General features: G+C 39.0%; 1 protein-coding gene across 1 annotated transcript in view; it reads left to right on the top strand.

Annotated features, from left to right (window-relative positions):
* Positions 1 to 24,401, top strand: part of SLC2A13 (solute carrier family 2 member 13) — a 150,140-nt gene that overhangs the window by 12,127 nt on the left and 113,612 nt on the right. The window contains exons 2-3 of the mRNA XM_064656298.1: positions 16,815 to 16,974; positions 22,855 to 23,063. Coding sequence (XP_064512368.1) covers positions 16,815 to 16,974; positions 22,855 to 23,063 — 369 coding nt within the window. The remainder of the gene's footprint in view (positions 1 to 16,814; positions 16,975 to 22,854; positions 23,064 to 24,401) is intronic.

Here is a 24,401-nt window from a genome sequence, read left to right as displayed (position 1 = left end):
TGCTTCTTTATTTTTTTTTTTTATCCAGTGGGAATATGCAGTACTTGGCTTAATCCTTTCTTTTTTGTTAAATTTTTATCAAGTAGGGGTGTATGTTTCTTGACTTAGATAATATGGATTTGTATGTTTTAATGTCTGCACAGGGTAACTAGTTTTCATCTGTGCTGTGGCAATGAGCAAGAGAGAGAGCTTCAAGAGGCCTGAGGTGGTAGATCTGGATATCATACTGAGCTACAACTGCAAAATGTAACTTTAGGCAGATTTTCTAGGGAAGTTTGGAAGACTTTTAAACTGATATTTGAAGATAACACACATCATATTATTTATTTGTTAATACTTATATTAATCTTCTATGGTATTTTGCCTACAGCAATGCTCTCTTTCTTGCTTAAAGTAAATGATTCAACTAGTTGTAGTAAAACATAAAAATACCTGTGTTTATGCTTCTCAGTCTCGCACAAATATGTTCCCAGTGTCACTGAATCATCCAGAAGCAATGCATGGCTCTTTATTTGGATTTCTATTTGTCCTACATTATCAGCACTAAAATACATGTATCCCTAAAGCAATAATAGTTTGAGAAGTGTTAGGTTTACTCTGTATGCTTTTCACAGTTGCTCTGAGTGTTCTTTGGTTTGGATTTCTATTTGTCATGGATTATCAGCCACTAAAATACATACATCCCTGAAGCAACAATATGCCAAGAAGTGTCTGGTCTGCTGCATTTCACTTCCACCCTTGCTCTGTGTGTTTTATGCTCTGGAAATTTGTCCTGTTACTGGGTCTGTAGTCATTATTTTATAAATAATGGTAGCTTTTGCCACTGCAAATGCCAGATTGGATTGCCTGTTCTAGGTTCTGGAGCCCATACAATTTGCTTGTGTGCTCTAGAAGCAATTAGGACACTATTGCAAGAAAAAGAATATTGTTTCAAGCTGATAAAAAGAGCTACAGACACGTAGCCTTGAACAAATCTTGCCATAACATGAAGTTTTTCTGTGTTATATAGTTTTGCAGCCTCAAGCTTTAATTACAACAATTCCTATGTTAAAATAAGTTAAATACATGCATGTGGTGGTTTCATTTTGCCATTCAGAAGGCTTTCTAACTTTAAATACTGCAGTGAGGGTGTTCAAGGCCAGGTTGGATGGGGCTCTGAGTAACCTGGTCTAGTGGAAGGTGTCCCTGCCTGTCTTATGGCAGGTGGGTTGGAAGTACATAATCTTTAAGGTTTCTTCCAACCCAAACCATTCTGTGATTCTATGAATAAGAAAATATCTGTTGTACTGTTGAAAGACTTGACTTGCACAACGTGAGATCCCAAGTGTCTGATGCACTTTTACTTAGTAAACATAAAACCAGTTCAATTATTCTTGAATTTATCACTTTCTGGCATTTGGATCATCAGGTGACTGTCATACTTTATGCCTCCATTTTTCCTTCTGTAAGGTGTAACTGATGTTTGCATTTTCAAAAGGTTTTCTTAGACTTATTTAAAAACAAATAATAATCTTTATTTCTATCAGTCATAACCTGTTCAACACTGCAATTGATCTGAATGCACTTCATATTCTGATTTTCAATTTCTTAGGTAGTTTCCTCCAGTCAGATCTCTTCTCTCCTCTGTCCCTCCTTGCTGTGCGTTTGGCCTTTAGACATGCAGTACTGTTGGTGGTACCAGTCAGAGAAATCAGGCCTCAGGAAAGCCTGACAGTCAAATCTTACTGAAATGCAGGTAAATTATTTGTTACAAATAACAATTAATGGCTGTTACATAATTCCCACTTGGCTTTGTAACTGTAGGTACTTCTATTTAACTGGAAGTGCAAACCAGGCATTGATAGATACATATATATATAAATTGTCACATACTTGTCATTGCACAGAAAAATTGCCTAAAATCAATCCACCTCTAAAAGCATTCGAAGATGTATCTCAGTGGAATAATGTAGGCTTAACTTCCAGAATGTAATCTGACATGCTGTATCACTGACTGCTTATTGTTCAGTTACTCCCACGAGCCTATTCTGTACTTTACAAGCAATTGGCAGAAGAATCGTTAAAGGACTTTGCCACTAAATGCTTTTGGTAATTTATACCTAAGCTTGAATTTTCTGATATGGTGTATTGAAACACTACTCAAATGGTCTGTACGTATTAGCAATTAAAAAGTCCTTTGAACTAAGCAAGGAGAAGAGTGTAAACTCAGAGTGAGCAGTTGAATGTGGATGTGAACTTGACAGTATTTGAAAGGTGGATCTGAAGATAATGAGCAATAGACATTTAAATTGCTGGAGGCACACACTGCATTGGAAGCACAGTCTGTGTGAAGTTTTTCTAGCTGTCATAGTATTGTGGTGGGTTACAAGTGTTAGAGAGGGGGATTCTGTTCTTAAGGAAGTCATCTTTGGTAGCAGGAAGAGTAACATTCTGGTAGAGCAGAGACTTCTTCCCAATGTCATCTGCATATAAGCCTGTCATCCACATGTGTGTTTTGCAATGGATTGTAAAATTTTATGAGGAAAATACTGTGGTTTTATTATTTTCTTACTGCACACAAGTATAAATGGTACTAACTGGGCAGGTAGGAGGGGGTAATGAGTAATTCAGAGATCCAGTCACCTATGAGCTGTTTTGTGCTTCATTGCCTGTTCCTAGTGCTTTATTAGAAGCTATCACAACTGGTTCCTTTCTTACTCACAGTTACTTTATTAGTGCTCAGTTTAATGATTCTTCCTCAGTGGGTAATTAATTCTTCCTTCTGATGCTGCTCTCCTGGAGTATTGTCAGTAGTCCCTACCTTTTGTTTTGAGAAATAAGAAAGAGGAAGTAGACCAAAAATGTTTTAAAAGTGTAAATAAAGTAATTATTTTTACTTTTCCTTGAAAATTTAATTATATGTAACTGAGTTTTACATAATTGATGTTTCAATTAAATCTTGCTTTATGAATTTTAATTAAAACATCAGGTGAAATGTGATATAGGGAAAATCAAGACGGGAGACATTAATTACTTCATAGTGTTTCTTTGGAAAGAGTCCTGTGAGCATTCAGAGCTCCTTCTCTGCTCTGATCTTTGGATTTTCAGTTATCCTCAAATAGGGAAATTTCTTTATAAATTTTTCTCTGTGGAAGTGGAGTAATGCTAGTGTGTAAGTGCAGAACTTGCAAAGTTTGTATTTCAGAGAGATTTTGGATTTAGTTGTGTTTCTTGGTGGTAGCTTGTGCATGAATCTTTTCACTTAAAGCTTGAATCTTAGATGAGAATGTCTTGCCACTTCGAAGGAGGATGTGGCTTCATTTTTAACTGTAAACCTTTCAGTTTTAGGGGTGGAATCCACTTCTTAGTGGGGACAGATATGAAGGAGTTAAATTTATAGGAGACTTTCTGTAGTAACTGTGCCTCAAGTACAGAAAAGCTGGGTCACTTAGAGGCTGGGGGACAGGAAACTGATCCAGTGGAGAATTTAATTGGCTGGTTTGTTATCTTGCAGGTTACACTGATTTATTGCAACTTGTGTAGTGCAAGTCACAGGAAAAGCAGATTTTATCTTTAAAAGGATATTTGCTGCATCTGTGTTAATTGGAATAGGACTGTCAGATATGCTTTTCTAATTTTCAACTCCTAATTTTTTTAAAATTTCTTGTTTTCAGTTTTCTCACTGAATAGGGGGAAAAGAGCAGACTGCTGGGTAGGAGAATCAGTGCAGTGCACTGAGTTACAGAAGGGCGCTTCAGATACCCATCTTTATTTCCTTTTAATCTTTAGATTATCTAGAGTTACCAGGATCTTGTATAAATTAACAAGAGAACATCACGGTGTTTGCCCAGCTTTCACTGTGGGCTGACCTGGAGCTCTGCCTGAATCCTCCCCTGCTAACATGCCTGGAGAATTAAAAATAGGGCAGGAAAGAGCTCCGCTGCAGGGGCTGTGCTCTGACCTGCAGTTCTTGCATCTGTTAGAAGAAGACCTCTTACCAGAATCACATCTGTTGTTTGGAAGATGACTGTCCATTACAATGCGTCTAGAGCACTGCAAATTGTCAAAAGCTGAAAGTCATGAGAGCAGCATTTCCCAGGAAGCTCTTTGGCAGTCTATTTCCCTGACGAAATTTAGCAGTAATTTCTTCCCACCTGCAGCATCCACCTACTCCTGGTTAGTTGAGGCTTCCTCAGCTTTTTGTCCTTTAGATGTTGGTAATGGAGCAGTTGATCTGTTCCTTTTTTTCCTTTGGCACTTGACACACTACTATCTTGCTTTTTTTTTTTCCCCCTGCAAATGCAGCAGCTTCATTCTTCACTTGTAGCATGTCCTTTTTGTCAGCATGAGCCACTGATGGAAGTAAATATGTACCAAAATAGTTTAAAGTAACCTTGTATCTCTTGACGGTTTGAGTATTACACCACGAGTCCTGTAGTTGTGATAGTCTAGGAGAGCAATCACGGTCATTGTTATGAGTAAACCTGTGCAACCTCAAGTTCAGAATTGGCTTATCCCTCAACTAAGAACAGTCTAATGCAAGATCCTTGTTGTAATAGTTAAAACCCTCTCTGAGATGTAACCGCTTTACTTGAGAGATCTTTAGCTGGGATTCCTCCAGGTGATGTTCTCTTATTACAGCTGCATTGCACCGGCACCGATCAGCTGTTATTGCATTGGTAGCAGGGAAACTCCAGATCATAAGGAGTAGGATTCATGGAAGCTAGACATTTAAGCTGAGCTGCTTTTCATAAAGCAAGGTTGCCTTAACCCATGTGCACTGGGAACACCCTTACTCTTCCTAGCATGCAAAAAGTGTGCCACAGAAGGTGTCTTGAGGGAGAAGTACTATATTGATTTCCACCACCACCCACAAATATTTTCCCATATGGTCAAAAAGATGTTTTATTATCTCTGTATGGATCACTTGTGTTTGTAGGCACAAGCTTGTTTGTGTATGAAACTGCTAGTATAGAAGAAAACTGAGCAATCACTGTGACTTGTATATTTTCATTATAACCGCAGCTATATTACTGTCATGAGTGCTACTTGCGTTATAAAGATATAATTGAAACTTAGTTTTTAAAATCAAGCCTTAGGGTGTAAAAGGCTTACAAGACTTTTGTTTATTTTTTAGAGCAATAGTTATAAAACCATAGAACTGGTATGTCTTCCTACAAATCATGCTGTTTCTTGCACAACTGGATAAATAAATGTAGTAATTAATATAAAAATAGTTCTCTGTGTCGATGTTTGCAATGTATTTACCCATGGCAAGCATGACATTACTGGGAATTATAAACTAGACAGACAGTATTTTTATGAATGGCTTTCCTGAATAGTGAATAAACTCATTCAATGTTACTTTTTTCCTCTAAAATACTAAGTTTGCAATGAGATCAGTCTTTCTAATTTTTATTTTTAATCGCAAGTGGTAGGTAAGAAAATGCATTCTTCTGCTCATCTTCATCTGAAGCTTCATGTTTAGAGTCAGTTGCTGGACTTCTGGTTAACTCAATGAAACCTAAAGCAGTTTACAGAGAAGTTAGCCAGTGTCATTGTTTTAATAACTGCACTTGTAGAAAGAGGCACGGTTGAAATCAGTTTATGTCTTAGTTGAAGAGGGCTTTCAGGTATAAGCTGAAGGCATGCTCTTAGCTGAGCTAAAGTTTGGCTTCCAAAGCTTGTTCATGTTTGCACAGATACCAGTTCTCTTAGAATTATTGTAAGTTGGGTAAAGCATCTCTGTAGTAGGACTAGGGGGAAAATGGTTTATAAGCAAAAGTTTAAAGTTTAAAAGGAATATCCATTTTATGTGGAGGTTTCAAATCATTACCCTTTTACTCTGAAAATAAAATTTCTCTGCACAGAAAATACTTGCTAATCCTTGAAGCATTCAACTCTTGTTCTGGGTTTTTCGATGTGGGATTGTTTGGTTTTTTTAACTGTGTAAAGGCTGTGTGGTGTTTGTAATGATGGCTTTCTGGCACATATGAATGGTTGTGTGGATAAGCCCTGCCAAATCTTTCTGGGTCATTTTAAAACCATACTTCCCTGCTGGAAATTGCTGTTTGCTTGGCTAAGTCAGCAGAAAGAGCTGGATTGCCACCCTTCAGCTGCTCAGTGCTGCAGCACAAGTCCTCGCCAGCCACCAGATCAAAAGACTCAAATGGCAAATGGGGTAGCAGGGATGTGGATACACATCCTGATCTCCTCCCTTGCTGGAAGGGGAGGAGCCACTGGATGGGGAAGCAACTCCTTATCTGTGGCTGGAGGTGCCTCAGGCCTTGGCCACATTCAGTGGCGAGTTTTTCCTAAGTGTAAGCGAGCAACCTGTACAGTGAATAGTCTGCATGTGCTGAAAAAGGTCTACAGCAGAGCACTGCTTATCTCAATTACTATTTATTTAAACTAAAACCATCACTCTTAAAGTAGATTAAGTAGTGCTTGACTTACGTGTTTATACAAGCTGTAATAAAGAAAACTACTATATTGTATTCATAATTTTCAAGTGAAAATAAAAAATGCTCTTATTTTCTGAAGTGAGAAGCTTCTGTTATGTGTTAAAAATAAAGGTTGTTTTGAGTGGTATAAATATCTTGACTGTTTTTCACAATGTAAGATCTGCATCTTATAAGTTTACAGAATAGTTCTTGATCTTGAAATTAATTTAAGAAACAGAATAAATTAAGACTTTTTACTAGTTGCTTTTGGTAGATTTTACTCACTTCTAGGGCTGATTGTTAATCTTGTATTGTTATAACAATTAAAAAATGCATTTCTTCACAATTTCTGGTGCCTTTCTGAAATGGGAACTACAGCCGTGAATGACAGGCACAGGTTCCCAGTGTGGCACACTCAGTGGGATACTCAGGAACTAGGGCATCTGAGTGGAGAGATGTCTGTCTGGGTGCTTCACAACCTGGATTAATAGGAACATATGCTAGCCATAAAGAAAGACTGAATATGGGTAACTAGTTCTGGGTTGCTGGGAGGTGTAAACTCTGATGTGACATGTGTAATGCTGGTCATTCTCATATGCTCAGACACTTGCAAAGACCTTTGCTTCAAAATTTCTGCATATCTCTGGTTAATTAAATCCCGCTCTTTCCTTCTGACTTTGTCTCTCCAGATAAATTTCTTCTTGACTTGTTACTGTGGCCTTGAATAATCTCAAAATAACTTTGGATAAAAAAAATTATTTGTTTAAAAATATTCTCTTTCCAAAATGAGCTGTTCTATATATAGTACCAACACTGAGGCTGAATTGAATAGGACCCTGCTGTTGAAGTGGTTCTAACACTTAGAATCATAGAATATACTGAGTTGGACCCACAAAGATAATTAAGTCCAACTCCTAGTCCTGCACACGTCACCCCAAGGATCACACCATCTGCCTGAGAGTGTTGTTCATAGGCTTCTTGAACTCTGTCAGGCTTGGTGCTGTGACCACTTCCCTGGGGAGCCTGTTCCACTGCCCAGCCATCCCCTGGGTGAAGAACCTTTTCCTAATATCAAACCTAAACCTTCCCTCAGCTCCTGTCACTGGTCACCAGAGAGAGAAGATCGGTGCCTGCCCCTCCACTTCTCTTTGTGAGGAAGGTATAGGCCGTGATGAGGTCTTCCCTTAGTCTCCTCTTCTCCAGGCTGAACAGACCAAGTGCCCTCAGCTGCTCCTCATACAGCTTCTCCTCAAGGCCCTTCACCATCTTCGTTGTCCTCCTTTGGACACTCTCTAACAGTTTAATATCTTTCTTATACTGTGGCGCCCAAAACTGCCACAATATTCAAGGTGAGGCTGCACCAGTGCAGAGTGGAGCGGGACAATCCCCTCCCTCGACTGGCTGGTGATGCTTTGCCTGATGCCGCCCAGGACATGGTTGGCCCTCCTGGCTGCCAGGACACTGCTCACTCATATTCAACTTGCCATCAACCAGGACCTCTGGGTCCCTCTCCTCAGCGCTGCTCTCCAGTGTCTCATTCCCTAGTCTGTATGCACATCCAGGGTTGCCCCATCCCAGGTGCAGAATCTGCCACTTCTCTTTGTGATCTTGTGCTGCTGACTTGAAGAATCAATAGCAGATAACAAAGTGCCATACTAGACTGAAGAGTTTTCTAGTGACATCCCTTACCTGCACCGCAGGGAGACAGAGGACTTCCCTGTGGGGTGGCTCTGGTCAGCCTGTCAGACACTCTGATCCCCTCAGGAGGGTGTCACCTATGACAGCTACCCTTCTTTTTTCCTTAACAGGTAGCCGTGATGTTACTTTCATCTGACTTCAAAAACTTTCTCAGTTGTTGGCTTTCATGTAGGATTCTCCTCTTTGTCAGTTTTCCCAGAGAAGCATTTTTCTTCTCTAGCTCTCCTTCTTAAGTCTTTCGGTGTCCAGAGACTGTGGCATGTTTTGTATCTCCCTGTGCATTGGGATGTTATTTTTGTAGGACTGAATGGCTTGGTTGCCTGGCTGTGGGTAGTGTTTTTTAAATTACTGCCTGTGTGCTATTAAAGATTACTGCATTTTTTGGTATGTTTTCTTTTAATAAACTGAATAAACTGAATAAACTAGGCTTCACACTCTAACCTGTACAGGGTTTTTGTCTATCTTCTGTCTAGTGTCATGGCTCACTTACTTTTTCCCATTTCGTAACCCCCCATTTCCAGATTAAAAAGATTCCTTGATTTACAGAATTTCTGTGTTGGAAAATAGGTATTGTGATAAATAGTCCCTCCTTGATTATGCTTTCTTGAATGTTCATGTCTCTTTACTATGAAATATGATTGCCTTAGGCTGTTCTGAGATACTGTCCTGGAGATGCTAGAGAAAGGCCTCAGCACTTTAATTTTACAGGAATTGTATTCTGTGTTGGCCTCTTAAGTTTTTTATGAGCTGGATTTAATTCTGTATCTTTTGAACAAGGAAGAGCTTGAAACTTGAAATTACTTTTGCCTAAGGCTAATGCTAACTTTTTGGGGCGTTGCATTTACTGTATGACAGCTGTGGTTGTTTCTAGTGGACACAATTTGAGATTTTCTTAAGCAAAGAAGGGTTTTGTGGTTTTGATCCTTACTGATAACACACAAGAGTGAAAAAACCTTCTCGTGGTCAACAGAAAGAATTATTCATCCAGTCTTATTAAGATATGATTGTTCTATATATCTGAAACAATATCAACTATTGAGGAGCTTCCTTTGTATTTCTCCAAATTGTTCTGGTCCTTGACTCCTTCACAATCGGATGCCACATAGTAACATAGGTTTTTTGGCATCCATTACAATATTGGCCACACTGGTTTGGGCTAGTGACTAGATAGGGACATAAAGATCTGCAATTACTTGGTGTATTAGATGTTCAGCAGCACAGGTTCTTTAACTATAATGAACCAGCTCTCTATGATTCAATGACTTAGTGTTACAATAAAATACCAGACTTAAATGAAGGCTGCTGATGTTGACCCCTTTTCTAGAAGAGATGTACCTAAATCTGTCCATCACTGTGATTTATGTTCTCACAAAGCAATGTGGTCTTAGTGCTAGCTGTTTGTCCCACTGCCCTTGGGCATTTCAGGGCTCTGCTGTAGCCAAGTATGGTTGTGCCACTTCTAAGAAATGGACTTCTACTAATCTGATGTGGGAGAGAGATTAAAAGGGAAAGTGTGCTGCCAGTCATCCTTGAAATAACTTAAAATAACCAGTTATAAACTGTTGATAATGCCTTTACTAGATATGTGCAATGGGTGGGTGTCATGGTTTGAAATTGCCCCCCTGGGAGCTGGGGGGCCTAGAGGAGATTGGGTGCCAGGGCCATCTCCCCTGGAGGGCCAATCACTGCCCGTTTTGTTCGCTCCTGTAAAAAATCATATATACACAACCGGTGGAAGTTGTTGGCAGTCGGTCTGTCTGGCTGCTGCTGTGTCTGCTGCTGTGTGGGTGTGTGGGTGTAGAAGGCCCAGGGGTGGCAGGGCCCCTTTTCTTCCCCTCTGGAGGGAAAGGGGGCCCTGCAGCCCAGAGCCCAGGCTAAGCCAGGGTTGGAGGCAGCATTGCAGTGAGTGTGTGTTGTGAGGGAAGGGACTCACAACACCTAAAGGTAAGCGGGAGAGAGGAGCCAAGCCCTCTTCCCCCCCCCTCCTTTGCAGCTAGACTGCGGAGGGGGCTTCTTCTTTTCCCTCTCACTGTAAAGTGGAGGGGAGGCTCGGCATTGGAGCCGAGCCAAAGTGGATGGGTGGAATGCAGCCTGGTGCCAGGGAGATAACCCCAGGTGAAATTGGAGAGGGACCAGAGAAAGGCTTGGAGGATGTCCTTGCAGTGATTTAAATGGAGGACAGCCGAAAACTCGGAGGAGGAATGAAGATTCCAAGACGTGTACTGTAATAAGCTGAACTAAACTACAGCAGCATGGAACCGAGGTATGAGAGAGAGAATGACACAGCAGAGATGGCATGGAACCAAGGAGAAAGGACTCAGAGCTACCTTCTTGGACTTCGTGAAGAAGAAAAGACTTCAGCAAACAGCTGGAGATTGGTGGGGGGAGTGAACCCTTTTCCCTGAACACTCCCACTAGAGAAAGACTGCTTTACCTATCAGCCTGAAGAGCTTTTCCTGGACTGAATTGAGGGAAAAGCTTAAAAGGACTGATAGAAGTGTGTAATATTATATATATAGTTGCTTTTAGCTTGTACGGTATTTATAAATGTAATAAATGTAAATATACTTCCCCCCATAGAAGCCTCTTGCCTGAAAGTTTCTCTTTGGTGTTGAGATAAAATTGTGGGAAGGGGTGGGGGGAGCCTGGAAATTGGATCTTGGATTTTTGTGGTGGCTCAAACCACCACAGTGGGAAACCTAGATATTAGAGGGGGCTTGAGCTTTCCATGATGTTTGCACTCAAATAGAAGCTGTTCAATGAAGATTTTAGCTTTATCTGCCAGGGAAGTGGTTAGTGTAGTAGAACAGCATTCAAATGCACTGCTTTCTCAAGTATTTCCTATTAACATGTTTCATAAGGCACTCTAATATCCCCTTAAGTTGACTGTCGTTACTGAAAGCTGAAGTGTTAACTGTAACAGCAGAAAAGGACTCTGTGAGACTATGAAAAGGCTTAATTTCTGTTTAGGTTGAGCAGTACAACTGTAATATGTTGTGGAGCTGTTAAAATGTATCCCTTTTCTCTTGATGGATGTTCTTTACTCCACAAACTATTTAAATTGATTCTTCTGTAGACTGACAGTAAAGACTATACAATTACTGTAGAATTTTTTCAGTTCTTTCAGAAAGTTAACCAGTGTGTTACCCTTATCCTCCTGAGTGTTACTAACTAGTCAGATGTGAGCAATGTTCCAAAATTATCCATTGGCAAGAAAGCTGTTTTTGTCAGAGTAAAGCAAAAACCTTAGAGTATAATTTTGTGGGAACACAACTGAAAGAAAATACTTGATGAAAGTCTCTTTGTCTGTATAACCTGACATACTTCTGGGGTCAACTGTGTTTCCGAGGCACTAAATTTAGATTGCATGTCCAGTATCCAGGGTGTAAGAAGTTTATTAGATTTTGTGCAAAGTTGCTGGAAGAAAACATTAGCCTGGTGTTCAGCTGTGGCTTGGCTAGTTTTCCCCTGTCACCTTTGGAATTTACTATTTAATTACACTCCCTCCTCACCCCCACAAAAGACTCACCTTGACTTTGTATTCAAACTTTCTCGTAGCATAGCAACCTCTGCTAATATTTAATTCCTGATTCCCTTTGCCATAAACTTGCTTCTTCATCAGGTTGCCTCCACAAATCCTCTGGCTGTGGAATCACTTGCAAAGGCTGCTTAAAATTCTTATAAGCAGGACAAATCATTATAGGATGCTTTTTAATTAAGTGAATTTTAAAGTTGGTAGCATTAAAGTTTAACATTTTGATGAAAACTTGCTCTTACAAATTCATTCTAAGCTATGTGAAATATTTTGCCTTGGTGAAGTACCTCAGTACAGTTTTATATGTTAGTAAAGGATGCCTCATTCCCATGACTATTCTAAACCTTTTTAACTTTTATTTTTGCCTTTTCATTTGGAACTCCTAACTACATATTTCTATAATGAGCTGTGTGTGTTCTTTGTTGTTAATAGAGATTAATGGCTGAATTGCTTTACTCTCAAATAGGAACAGAGATATCTTCACTTTTTTTTTTTTCTGATTATTTTGATTATTTCGTATCCTAATTTTGGTTTCCAACTGGACAGTCTTGAGTCCTTTGGCAGTTCATGCCACTCCATTGTCATACCTAGTCCTGCCTATGGGCCAGCACAGTCTTTTGATCTCATTGTGAACTGTTTAAGAGAGCCAAGTGGTACAAACCCCACCAGGCAGGTGGATATCCTTTTAGCTGATAGTATTCCCTGGTTTACCTGGTGTTAATGCAAAGGGCCAGCATCTGCTGGACAGAAGGAGGGACAGAACCACAATGCAAAGAGACACCACCTCCTCGATGTGCTTCCTTAGCACTTCTAGTTCACCATTAGTCCTCTTTATTCCTAAACATGAAAAGCTAATAGAGATGCATGAGGGTTTTTTTTAAAGTTACCCAATTTTTGTCACCTGTCTCTTGTGTTTATGAACCTTCTGGGTAGTAATCTGAACAGCAACAACAACAATTTGTCAGGAATCTTTCCCTATGTTTTCGCTGCTTCTGACACTGATTATTGGCTGATCCCAAGGAAATGACTGACACTTACATCCCTACTACCTTAGAGCTTTTTTATTATGCAAGGAGTAGAAGTGGATCTCATTTAATGTCCTGTCTCCAGCTTTTTTTGCTCATCTGTTGTTTTTGTGATGCACCTTCCCTCCTATCTGCTAGAGACATGACTGGAGCTGTAGTGTAAGTCCTGATCTGGACAGGGGTACATTTATATCCATGTGATCTTGCAAAAAATAAATCTTTAAAATTATTCTGTCTCCCTAGCATTTATTCTCAAATGCTTTTTATAAACAAGAACTCTGATTCCTTTGTTAGTCCTTGTGTTTTGCTACCTAATTTCCTTTCTTAAAATATATTTTTAATTCTAATTATCATAGGAGTTCTCCTTTATTGACCATTTTATCTCTCCTGTCAGTAGGTTTACTGACTTCATTCCTGAATTTCTTAATGAATTTTTTATGATGCTTACATGTACATACTGGAAATACCTTTCTGGATGGTAATGTGATTCTAAAATGTCTTTTCACACCTGCATTCTATTGATTGTCCTAAAATTGAGCTGTGTACTGTCTTGTCTCTGCTTTCCAGTGGTAAATCTGCAGATTATCGGAGGAGCCTTAATAATTAGTCTCCTAAGTGATTTTAGAAGTGAAAAAACATTTAATACGATGATTTCAACCCATTGTGTGATTTAATGCTTCCTGTATAATAGTTAGATTCATCTTCTGGTCTAAATTTAAGGAACCTTCAGTTATTTTTTTCTAAGCTATATCCTTTAATGAGGACAAAATGTTCATGTCTTGGTTACTCAAGTGGAGAGAGACTGGACTTGCCTGCTCTCTTGTCTCAGATTTCATGGCTGTGGAGCACAACCTCCTCTGACAGATTTCCAGTTAATTGTTTTCATTTTCTTTCCAATGTCTTGTCACTTATCAGCTTTATTAGTTAGGTAGTAATATACTTGCCTGCAGCAAGAATCTTTTATTTGGTGGGAGCAGTTTAACAGTGAGAGCATATTATAAAGTGTAAATGGAAGCATTCTCATATGAAAGATTAAGGAAAGATTCCATTGCAGCCATATTTGTTTTCCTAGGAAAGCAAATTTTTTCAAATTTCTTTAATATCTAGCTATTAAAATAATCACATAACAAATACTGGTTATGTATTTTAGAGATTTTTATACTTGGCTAACATTTAATGCCTTGCTTCCGACTATGCCTTTTCAGAAGAGCTTACTGTCCTATGGTCTAGTGTGTCTTAAATTGAAATTAGAGGAGGAAAGTCTGGAGAACATTGACGCATTCTAAGGCAACGAAAAGCAAATCGGAAATGTAAATACCACTGTGGAATCTAAAGCATTGTTTCCTTAAAGTGATAGGATTTTTTCCCTTCATTTGTTCTGTTTCATAATAGCCATTTTTACTCATGTTGGGTTTTTTTAGAAAGAACTTTGCTTTTGTGTGTGAGTGCTTGCTGGATGGCAGTCAGATAAACTGAGGAGGCTTTCCTAATTGCTTCCTGTTTCCTGAAACTTCCTGCCGCACTCTTCGGACTCAGAATAGAAAAGCATGTGTTTTGATGTTGAAATGATAACTGAAAATATGTAACAAACATGTCTTCTGCATTGAGGCTTTTGCTTAGACGTTTTGAACCTACAGGTTTGGGGATGCACAGTAGAGGAAGTAAGGTCTAAATAGAAATCCAGAAAGGCTATTTCTGACAGCAACATTGTGAGAAGTCTCAGGGTGAGAAAGCTGGTGTGGAAGCCACAGAATTACAGAGTCATTTTGGTTGGAGATCCACATGTGGAGATTGTCAAGGTCTAACTGAGCATGGTTCTGGACAGCCTGCTCTAGCTGACCGTGCATGAACAGCAGTTGGACTAGATGATCTCCCAGTGTCCCTGTCAATCTAAACAATTCTGTGTGATTTTGAACTAATGCTCTTAACTCCTTAGGCTTCCCTAACAAATATTGTTCTATTCATTGCAGGTTTGATAATAAATAATTTCAGCTGTTGTATTAATGCCAGCTGGATAGCTGGTATCACTGGCTTGAGATGTGCAAACTTCGCCTTTCTCTGCTTATTCCTGTAGCCATTAACTGTGTGGAAAGAATGCAGCAGAAACAGTAAATCTGTTGTCATCATGCCTCTTGTTCAAGACTGTTCACCGACATGTTAACTTTCATACTACCCTTATGTTATGCAACAAGCTTTAGTTTCCCTTGTATGTAGCAAGTGTAGTGTTAGCTGTGGCTACCAGTGGTTCTAGCAGTGTCTCAGGGCTGATGATGTGTGTTGAACATTAGTGATAGCTGATGGTCTGGTCAATGGCATGGCTGTACTTTTTGGATGCCTGAGAAGCGTTTTTGTCTGGTATGTTTTGAACAAGATTTCTCTGCAGGTTCTGTGTAAAATCAGTCTTCATTAATAGTTGAATGAGGGGGAAAAGTAGCTTTTTTACAGGGTATATATTGATTTTGGTTTTTTACTGCTTTACAATGAAAAACACATGCAGATGTTGCCATCTTTACCTCTCAAGTTAGCCTCACTACATCATTACCCACGTTCAAGATATTCTTCTTAGGACTGTATGTTAAGATATATGGGAAGATGGCCACACTGCCACACTGCAGCGGGGGAATGAACATGGGCATGTGGGGTGGCACACCCAAGGCAGAGGGGTGGCTGGGGGAGCGGGAAAGCCCAGTCTCCCTGGGCCAGGGCTGCCACAGCCGTAGGGCACTTCCCCTCTGCCCTAGTGGCAGCCACTGCCTTGGATGGGTCCTCAGTGGCTTTTCTTTGCAGCAAACGGACACACTCCTGTGCTTTCCTGTAAAGGCTTTTCCCTTGTATATGCGCTGTCTCCATCACTTTAATTATCATTAGTTCAAATACTGACATGAAAGGTGCGAGAAAAATGTCCCTAATAGTGAGTTGTGCTTGAAAATTTACTTCTCTGTCAAACATGCAAAGGACTATTTGAATGCTTCTTTCCATGGTGCCTTCTGGTTGGCTTTGAAAAGTGGTTGAATAAATTTTTAATGCTTTTTTTTTTCTGACACTTTTATGTGGGTTTTTTATTCCGTGTGGGTTGCTCAGTCAATAGGAGGAGGAGGCATCATTGGTGTGTCCTGGGAGACTCTGCCGGGAACTGGGTTCTCAGGCTGAGAGGCTGCTGTGAGTGTTTACCTATCGCAACAAAGGATCTTCTGATGCCATTTTATTATTAAACAATATATATTCCTTGCTTGAGCTTTTGGAGGCTCCCAGCAGTCCTGTCAGGCTAACCTTGTTGCTAAAGATGGTTTTGTGCTCTTAGTTTGGTGACTCAGCCAGGCAGCGGGGAGCTGGCCAAAGCCTCCGCCATTTTAAGATGAAGCCCTTCTACTGTGACATGAGCCAGGAACCGTAGTTGTGCTTCAGAAGTCATGAGCATGCCTTTAGTTGACCCCTTTTCTTGCCGAGGCTGTGGCACGGGCCCGTGCTGGTGTGAGTCCATGTGGACTCATTGGAGCTGTCCCAGGCTGGAAGTTTTGGTGTCTGATGGTGCTTGGCTGTGCTCGCTGTGCTCAAGTTGTAACTCATCTGACTTCAGCTGAAATGTGTTTTGAGCATGTGTTGCCGATGCACTTCAAGTTTTAACTACAAAATAAATTGCTGTTGGTTGTCACTGTAGGTTCTTTTAAGGAAATAAGGATATAATTTGCTTTAAATGAGAGCGCAACTTTGTTGGTGGATTTGGACCACCAAAGCATGTGCCACACCCAGCTCTGCTCTTTATACTCTTGAACTCTGTTTTTACAGTTTGTGTGTGTGTGTCCTCCTGTGTGTGTTCCTCGTGGGCATTTCTGTCTTTTGCACGAATAGCTGTGTCCCCTCCCAACTCCTTGTGCACCCCCATCCTCCTTGCTGGAGGGGTGGGGTGTGAGGCAGAAAAGGCCTTGACTCTGTGCGAGCACTGCTCAGTAAAAAAACATCCCCGAATTATCAACACAGTTTCCAGCACAAATCCAGAACATAGCCCTATAGCAGCTACTATGAAGAAGATTAACTCTACCTCAGCCCAAACCAACACAAAATGGTATTTTATGATGAAAAAGCAATGTAGTGTCTCTCTCGATTTTATAACTGTAACTGAATTTATTCTTGTAGGTGTAGCATCTATGACTGTGCCAGTGTACATCGCAGAAGTTGCTCCACCGCACCTAAGAGGCAGATTAGTCACCATTAACACTCTGTTCATCACTGGAGGGCAGTTTTTTGCAAGTGTCGTGGATGGACTCTTCAGCTACCTCGCGAAGGATGGGTGGAGGTTTGTGAGTCTTCCTTGCTAAAAGCAAAACTGGCATAGTCTTGTTTTGGTTGACAGCTATAGTAATTCTTGTTTACATATAAAATGGTCAAACTGTATAGTGGAATGGAACTTTAATAATTAGTTCTTGCCAAAATAGATCCATACTGCTTTCACTTAAGCTTAATATTCACATATGACTGTACTAAACTTTAAAGTGGAAGAGCAATAAATATGCATCAAAAGCTTGAATAATTGTCATGATGTTTATGAAAATAGCTTGCCTTTTGCATTTAGAATAATTAAATACTGATTATTCAAAAGGCAAATTTCCAGTAAGTATGATGCTGTATGTGCAAAATAGAGGTGAATTTAAAATATTCTTAATCTAAGCAGTAGCAATCTAATCAGAATTGAAGGCTATTGTAGCATAACTTTATAGTTAAAAGTTTATGTTACAGGATAATATGAATCTCTTTTAGTCTACTTTATGGATATTATGTTCTTCCTGTAGACATCTCTTAAGTGTTTCTGGACTGCAGTCTTATACCTGCTATCTTTGCAGTGATGTGTCATTTGAGAGAGATGACAAATTTCAGTGGCTCGGTATTTCACTTGCAGAGCTGACTTGAGTAAAACAATTAACAGAAATGTGTAGGAGGAATAACTTATACTCTACATTCCAACTCTTGGAAACTTATGCTTAATTATATGTGCTTTTCTTTTGAAACACTCTTGGGAAAGGGATGCATGTTGTTGTAGGGCCTTAGATTTCTGTTGCTACAGCTTGGAATCATTTTGCTATTGGAACTTTCTAATTTGAAGGATCCTCTCCCCATCCCCAAAAACTTGAAACATAGTATGTTTATGTTTTCTGGCTTTTAGTGAAGCTGAATAGGGACTTCTAGGTGTGCTGATGTTTGAGGTTTAAGTTAGGAACAATTCAATTGGGACCAGGTACATAGAAGAACTTGGAAGCTGATCTTTTCGTAGTATATAAATAAATACACATAAAAAAAGTTAATGTTTTCTTAATGAATTTATGGCTTAATCTGTGTGTGACTGGAGATTCAAGAAGTTTGAGATTTTTACTTTTTGTCCATATAATTGTTTCCTTTATCTCTTTTGTAAAAAGATATCACATTTTGACCTTAAGGAAAATGTGATGCCATGCCAATTTTGTTTAATTTTAATTGAATTTTAAGTTTTAGCTCTGCTTTGTGCATTCTGGGTACTAGAGCTCAAATGAAAATAGCATTTTGCATTTTACATGAAATTTTTGATGACCTTTTCATTATAATGCAGCTACATTCTCTGGCTATATGTCTACTTATGGAGAACCGACAAACATCCTTCACTGAAAGAACAACTTAGTTTAATAGACTTGCAAATCCCTTTTTGCAGTTAAAGAGATATGCTCAATTTTGAGAAAAGTTAGTGGCATGCAATAATGAATTTCTAAGTGAAATAGAAACTGAATTATTTGATCCTTGATGCCAGTTATGTAGTGGTTGCTTTATTATTTTAAATTAACTCTTAGTCTTAATAATTTGCTAACATAATGAGTCCCTGTGCATGTGGCTGGGTGGGAGAAACAGACAAGCAAAGGTATTTATTTAGAAATGAAGCTCTGAGTCACAGTTACTGTTAGAGGCATTGTGTACTTTCTGGTCAGGTAGATTTTTGAGTTCAGGTTACCTCAGTGGTCAGGGATTCAGCTGGAGGAAGCTTTTGTGGATATGTCTTTTTTTTTCCCCATTAGTGCCCTGACATTTGGGAGGTGAGGATGTGGTTTTAATCTGTGTATTTAAGTAAATACTAGCATACTGGAAGAAAAATACAAACTAACAAAATATCTGACAAGTATTGGTGTTATTGTTTTTTGTTTAGTTGTTCAGGTAAACTAAGATAGATTCTCTAGCTCAAAAGCAGACTGCTAGGCTGCTTTGGAAAAGATCAGTCAAAAAGCCAGTGTTTTGATATAGAATGTATCAGATGTTTCCAAATCAAGCAGTGACACAAGGAAGTTACCATCTTTTGGTATGTTACTTTGTAAATATGTTTAATTAACATAGAAGATTGAGTGGAAGGCAATAATCATTGTCAAATGCAGATTTTATCTTTTTGGAAAACAATGTTTTGATATGCCACTATACCTTAAATAGAAATGAGGTCCTCACCCACTGAAATGCTGCACAACTGTTCTAAGAACATCTGCATTGGTGTAACTTATTCTACTGTTTGGATCTTAAAAAATCCTAATCTGCTATAATTCAGGCCTTTTAATCTGTCTGAACTGAGAAAATTAAAATTATGAATAAAACCTAGAACCTGTGGATTGAATAAGAGTGGAAGTTTGGATATCTAATCCGATCAGTGTGAGATGCTGACCTTTGAAAATCTCCAATGATGGATGTTTTCATTTTGCAAGACAGCTTGCTTAGATATACAGTCACTCTTAATGTGAAGAACTGTTTTCCACCATCTTCGATCTAAATTTTCCATGTTGCAACTTGTGACTGTTGACTCTTGTCCTTTCACAGGGTACATTTGAGAAAGTCTGTCTCCTTCTATATGAGCTTCTTTTCAGTTACGAAAGATGCAATTAGATCTTCACTTGATCATCTCTTTTCTGGGCAGCACAAACCCAGTTCTTTCAGCCTCTTCTTTTATGTCACACACTCCAGTTGCACAACCATCTTAGCGATCCATTGCTATTCCTGGTTTGTAGCTTTCTCTCATGTTGATGGTCCCAGTTTTCCAGGCTCTGGAGAGGAGCAATTGTTTCTGCAGCCTACTGGCACGTGCTGAATAACTTCTGCTAAGGTAGTAATGCTGTGTTTTATATATGTGCCAAGTACTGCTTTTTTGGATTGAGTGACGTCTAACTGTTGACAATGCATTGTGCAGAAACAGGCTACCACCTCAGTGATGAGGTATCCAGGTATTCTCAGCTGCAATGCTGGAGCTGTTTATTGGGGACAGTGTACCTGTCTGTCCCCAGCTAGTTTATTGCAAGCTAAGGCTGATCAGGGAAGAGTACAGATGGTCTCTCACCTGGAAAGGGTGGCCAGTAAACTCACAGAGAGAATTCACAAATGTGAATTCATTACAAATGTGAGTCATTACATATAAGAAGAAAAATTACAGCAATTACTGTATCTTTTTGTGACTGAATGGCTAAGTATTGGAGTGCTGCAAAAAAACAGTAAGGAGCCTTACTTTTTCTTGGCTCTTGTTCTTGGAAAGGCTGGATATTAAATTAAAAATAAACCAAAGAAAACAAATATTTAACCTGACCCTTATGTCAGGTTTGCTTTATAAACCCTGCTAATGCCATCTTAATAGTATTGCAGCAGTATGTCAGAGAAGAAGAAATGTTACAGCAGACTTATTAAATTTCATGCTGGATTTTTTCAGGTCTGCTAGACATCTGGCTTCAAACGCAAAGTCTTGTACTCTGTATAGGAAAGAACTATATTAGATTTCTGGAAGCCGGCTCACTGCATGAAATGTCTAGAATTGCCTGCTTTTACTCTAAATTGGTTATATCAAAATGGCTTGATCCATAAATTGCTTCAACTCTTGAACTTGCAATGGATGTACACTGTCAGTGTTTTCCTTCTGGCCTGCTCCTTCTCCTCAACTTTGACCAGAAGTTTGTGTATTGGAAACTGATTTAGTGGGGGAGCACTTTCTGTACCTTTCTTTTTTATCTTACCTGTGATAAACAATCCAATAGAGTCCAACTGGTAGCTTTAACAGCCTTGGATCAAGCTTTCAGGAGTCTCAATTGATTTTGCCTCCTAAGGTGATTGCAGGTACCCAGCTGCTTAGTTCTGGAGGCTCTGCTGCATGTAAGGGACTAAAGGGTTTCCAGTTTGACAGAATATAGCAATGGTGTTCTTAATCTCTATGGGCTTGTTTTACTCTTCATTTGAAACAGAAAAGGCTTTCTAAATGCCACTCCAATGAAGATATTGAATATACAATTTGGTGAGCTTCAATACTGTATGTGTAAAGGTAATTCTGTATACAGTTAGCAAAATGTTTGTGGAGAGAGAAGAGCATAGGAAGAAATGAGGACATTAATGAATGAGAACAGCAGTGAATGAGGCATGAGAACATTAGTGAAGATACGTTGGCTGAAGACTACTCAGCTAATAAGCCTTCCACAAGCTTTATGTTTTTAATTCATTTTCTTCCTTATCCTTTTCTTTTTTTAACTGATGATGAACTATACCATTCTTAAAGTGTTACAAAATAAGAGAGTTGCTCACAGAGTTCTTTCTAGAGCAAGATTTTCTTGTATGACTTTTGGAAATTTTGGCTGGTTTTAAGAAGGACTTGAGGACTCACCTTGGGGGTGGGAAGGCTGGCCTGGCATGCACATCGTCCTGGGATGGATGTTCTCTTTGCATTGCCTTTTGGGTGTTCTTTTCACCATTCTCCAGTCTTCTCCAAAATGTTGTACTGCCCACATTTTAATTTGTTAAATCCACAAATGCCTCTAAGAAAGTGTTTTTCCATTTTCACTCAAAATGCATTTGGACTTAGAAATACATTTGGTTCGTTGCCCCAAAACAAGGTTTTCAATAATGGTTGTGCTTTCTTTCCTACTCTATTAGCAATCTCATTTCATAGCATACTTTGTAAAAACATCCAGGTGAGAGACTGCTGATTCACCTGTGTGAAAACAGGTATCCTAGGGTATGAAGAGAGGAGATAGAGGAGAGATTAGCAAATCTCCTTAGTCTCCTGACTGATCTCGAGGTGTGAACCTGTTTATGAGTACAGGCTACCTCAGTATTCAGAGGGACTGGTTTCTCAAGGTGTTTTAGTGGCTCTGTCTCCTGATGTGAAATAATGTACAAGTGACACCAGCACTTTTTAAATTCTTTAATGGAAGTGAAAAAAATCTCAGTGAAGTGTAAATGGGAGAAGGTGAGATTTAAAAAGCAGAACAAAATTTTACATTGTTCCACAGTTCCTGTTATCTTTATAAAGTTTTATTGAAGGAATATAAAAACATGGAGTGTATAGACCAGAACCACCCATGAAAATTGGTAGTATGCTTGTCTTTCACACTCTTTTACCTCACTTTAAAAGGATTGAATAATGGTATCCCTGAGTGTTGTCACAGGTGTCAGTGCTGATTCTTGGAAACATAACTCTGCAACTAGTGGAAAGTCTTTGATGAGTAGAGAACTAGCCTTAAGGCTGTAAATAGTAACCCCCTGGGCATCTAAAATACAGTTTTGATTTAAAACCTAACATTGCATCTGACTGAAGATTTAAAAGCAGACTCTCTAAAAGATCTGGTATAAATTGCTGTGCTGGTGAAATGATCTTTTTTCAGTGTTTTTGCTTATAGACAGAAATTTTCAAAAATAAAATGGCCACGTATCTATTACTGACCAAATTATGCATTTGGTTTTTTTGTCTGGTTTTGGGGTTTGTTTTTTATACGTGTCTGTGAAACAATTAGCAGTATTTCAGTCTCGTTTTTGACATCAACAGTACCCATTTTTTCTCTGTGCATTTGCTTTCTCTTTCTGCTGATTATGTTCACTGAAGGGTTTATCACTTTCTAAACTAGTGAAATTTCAGGGTTTTCATTTAGTCTGACTTAGTGTCCTCAGGACCAGTGGCCATAGAGTCAGTGGTGGCAGAATAGTCAACATATCCATCAGATTTCCTGGAAATGAAAGAAAGGGTCATATTTTCTATGACCTTGCAGAATATATGATTCTTGCCCCCTTAACTTACAGTGAGAAAGAATATGAAGAGAGGAGGATTTGATCTGTAAACTGCAGTTTCAGTAGCTGTAACTGAATCTTCTTATAGCATGTTTTTTTAGGCAAATAATAGATATTTATTTATTTACTTATTTATTTCCAGGTACATGCTGGGCCTGTCGGCTATTCCAGCGGTTATACAGTTTCTTGGATTCCTGTTTCTTCCTGAAAGTCCCCGCTGGCTCATTCAGAAAGGCCAGACTCAGAGAGCACGGAGAATTCTGTCTCAAATGCGTGGCAACCAGGCAATCGATGAGGAGTACGACAGTATCAAAAACAACATTGAAGAAGAAGAGAAAGAAGTCGGAGCAGGTATGCTGAATGTTTGCTGGCCTCTCTGCCTATCAATGAGGAGATAAAAATCAGAAGAAATGTTGAAGCTGTAGCCTGTGGGAACTTGATATTTTGCTTTTTCTTGTCTGTTTTGCTGTTTAAGTATTTCATGTACTGGTAGCTTCAAAAATGAATAGATATTTCTATGATCCTGTAGTTTTAAATTAGGCTCTGATTTCTTAAGTGAGGAAAAAGTAAAATTGTATAGCATTCTAAGTTTATACTACCTACAGTTATGTGACATTGTACTAAAAAAAATAATCAGTTTAGGAATGCACATCTCGAAGAGTGAAAATGAATAAATAAAGTTTGGTTTCTTTCATCAGTGGAAAAGGCCAAGCAGACACTAGGGAGGTCAGAAGGCATTGTACATTATCCAGAGGCCCCTTCCTAGTTGACAGTATTCTAGTCAAGAAGCCTTTGAAAGATATACAAAACTAGGCCTGTAATACAGAGATTCTGTTTCAGTAAAGGCAACTTCTGAAGGTCCTTTTGATCTGCTGCCTAAAGAAAAGGCATCTAAATCAAATCCTTTTTTTCACTGTTTTGTGTCCTTACACTGTATTTGCTCAAAACTTTATTTACTTATGAAACAAGATTACCATTTGATTGAATTTCTGCACTCTACATATTTTTCCTTTGCTTTCTGCTGAAACTTGGGAATCTCAAGTAAGTCTCTTAAGTAAGAGTCATCTTAATTCTTGCTTCCTTAATCATTGATAGGAAAATACTCTAACTTCTCAGAGCTGGTGGAAAGAAAAATGGAAGTTGCTTTGCATCTGTGTACATTGAGATTCAACATCTTATAATATCTATTCTCATTGCCTCGAGTTTGACTTTGAACCTTATAATAAATAATTACATGTCTGCAAAAAATTATTTGACACATAGTTGAAAGGATTTTCAAAATTTTCATCGCTAGTGTGAAGCAGGGCTGGATTTTTTCCCTCCCATTATGTTTTTTGAGGCTTTGGATACTGTTTTTTCCTGAGTTCTTTGGGGAGTGCAGAATGAAGTTCATTGAGTCTAGTTTGGTAAAAAGTGATGAAGTGGATATTCATAGAACAGCTTGGGCTTAAGAGTCCTGTGCTAAGGTTCTCCATCCTAATTAGGGATTGGACTGTTCAGTTCTGTGTTTTAGTGCTTTGTAGAAATAAAAGGAACAGGCATTTGGCCCACCCAGACCCTTATTTTCCATCACTGGGCTATAGGGTATGACCTTGTTTCTCTAAATCTTTTGCCATGATGCTTTTTCATAATTGTGAACCCAATGTGGTGTTGGTAGTAGGACTGACTCGGTTGTTAAATTAGTCCTCT

The sequence above is a fragment of the Pseudopipra pipra genome, chromosome 5 (genome assembly GCF_036250125.1).
Source record: "Pseudopipra pipra isolate bDixPip1 chromosome 5, bDixPip1.hap1, whole genome shotgun sequence".
NCBI lineage: Eukaryota > Metazoa > Chordata > Aves > Passeriformes > Pipridae > Pseudopipra > Pseudopipra pipra.
This window is presented reverse-complemented; position numbering and strand designations above follow the sequence as displayed.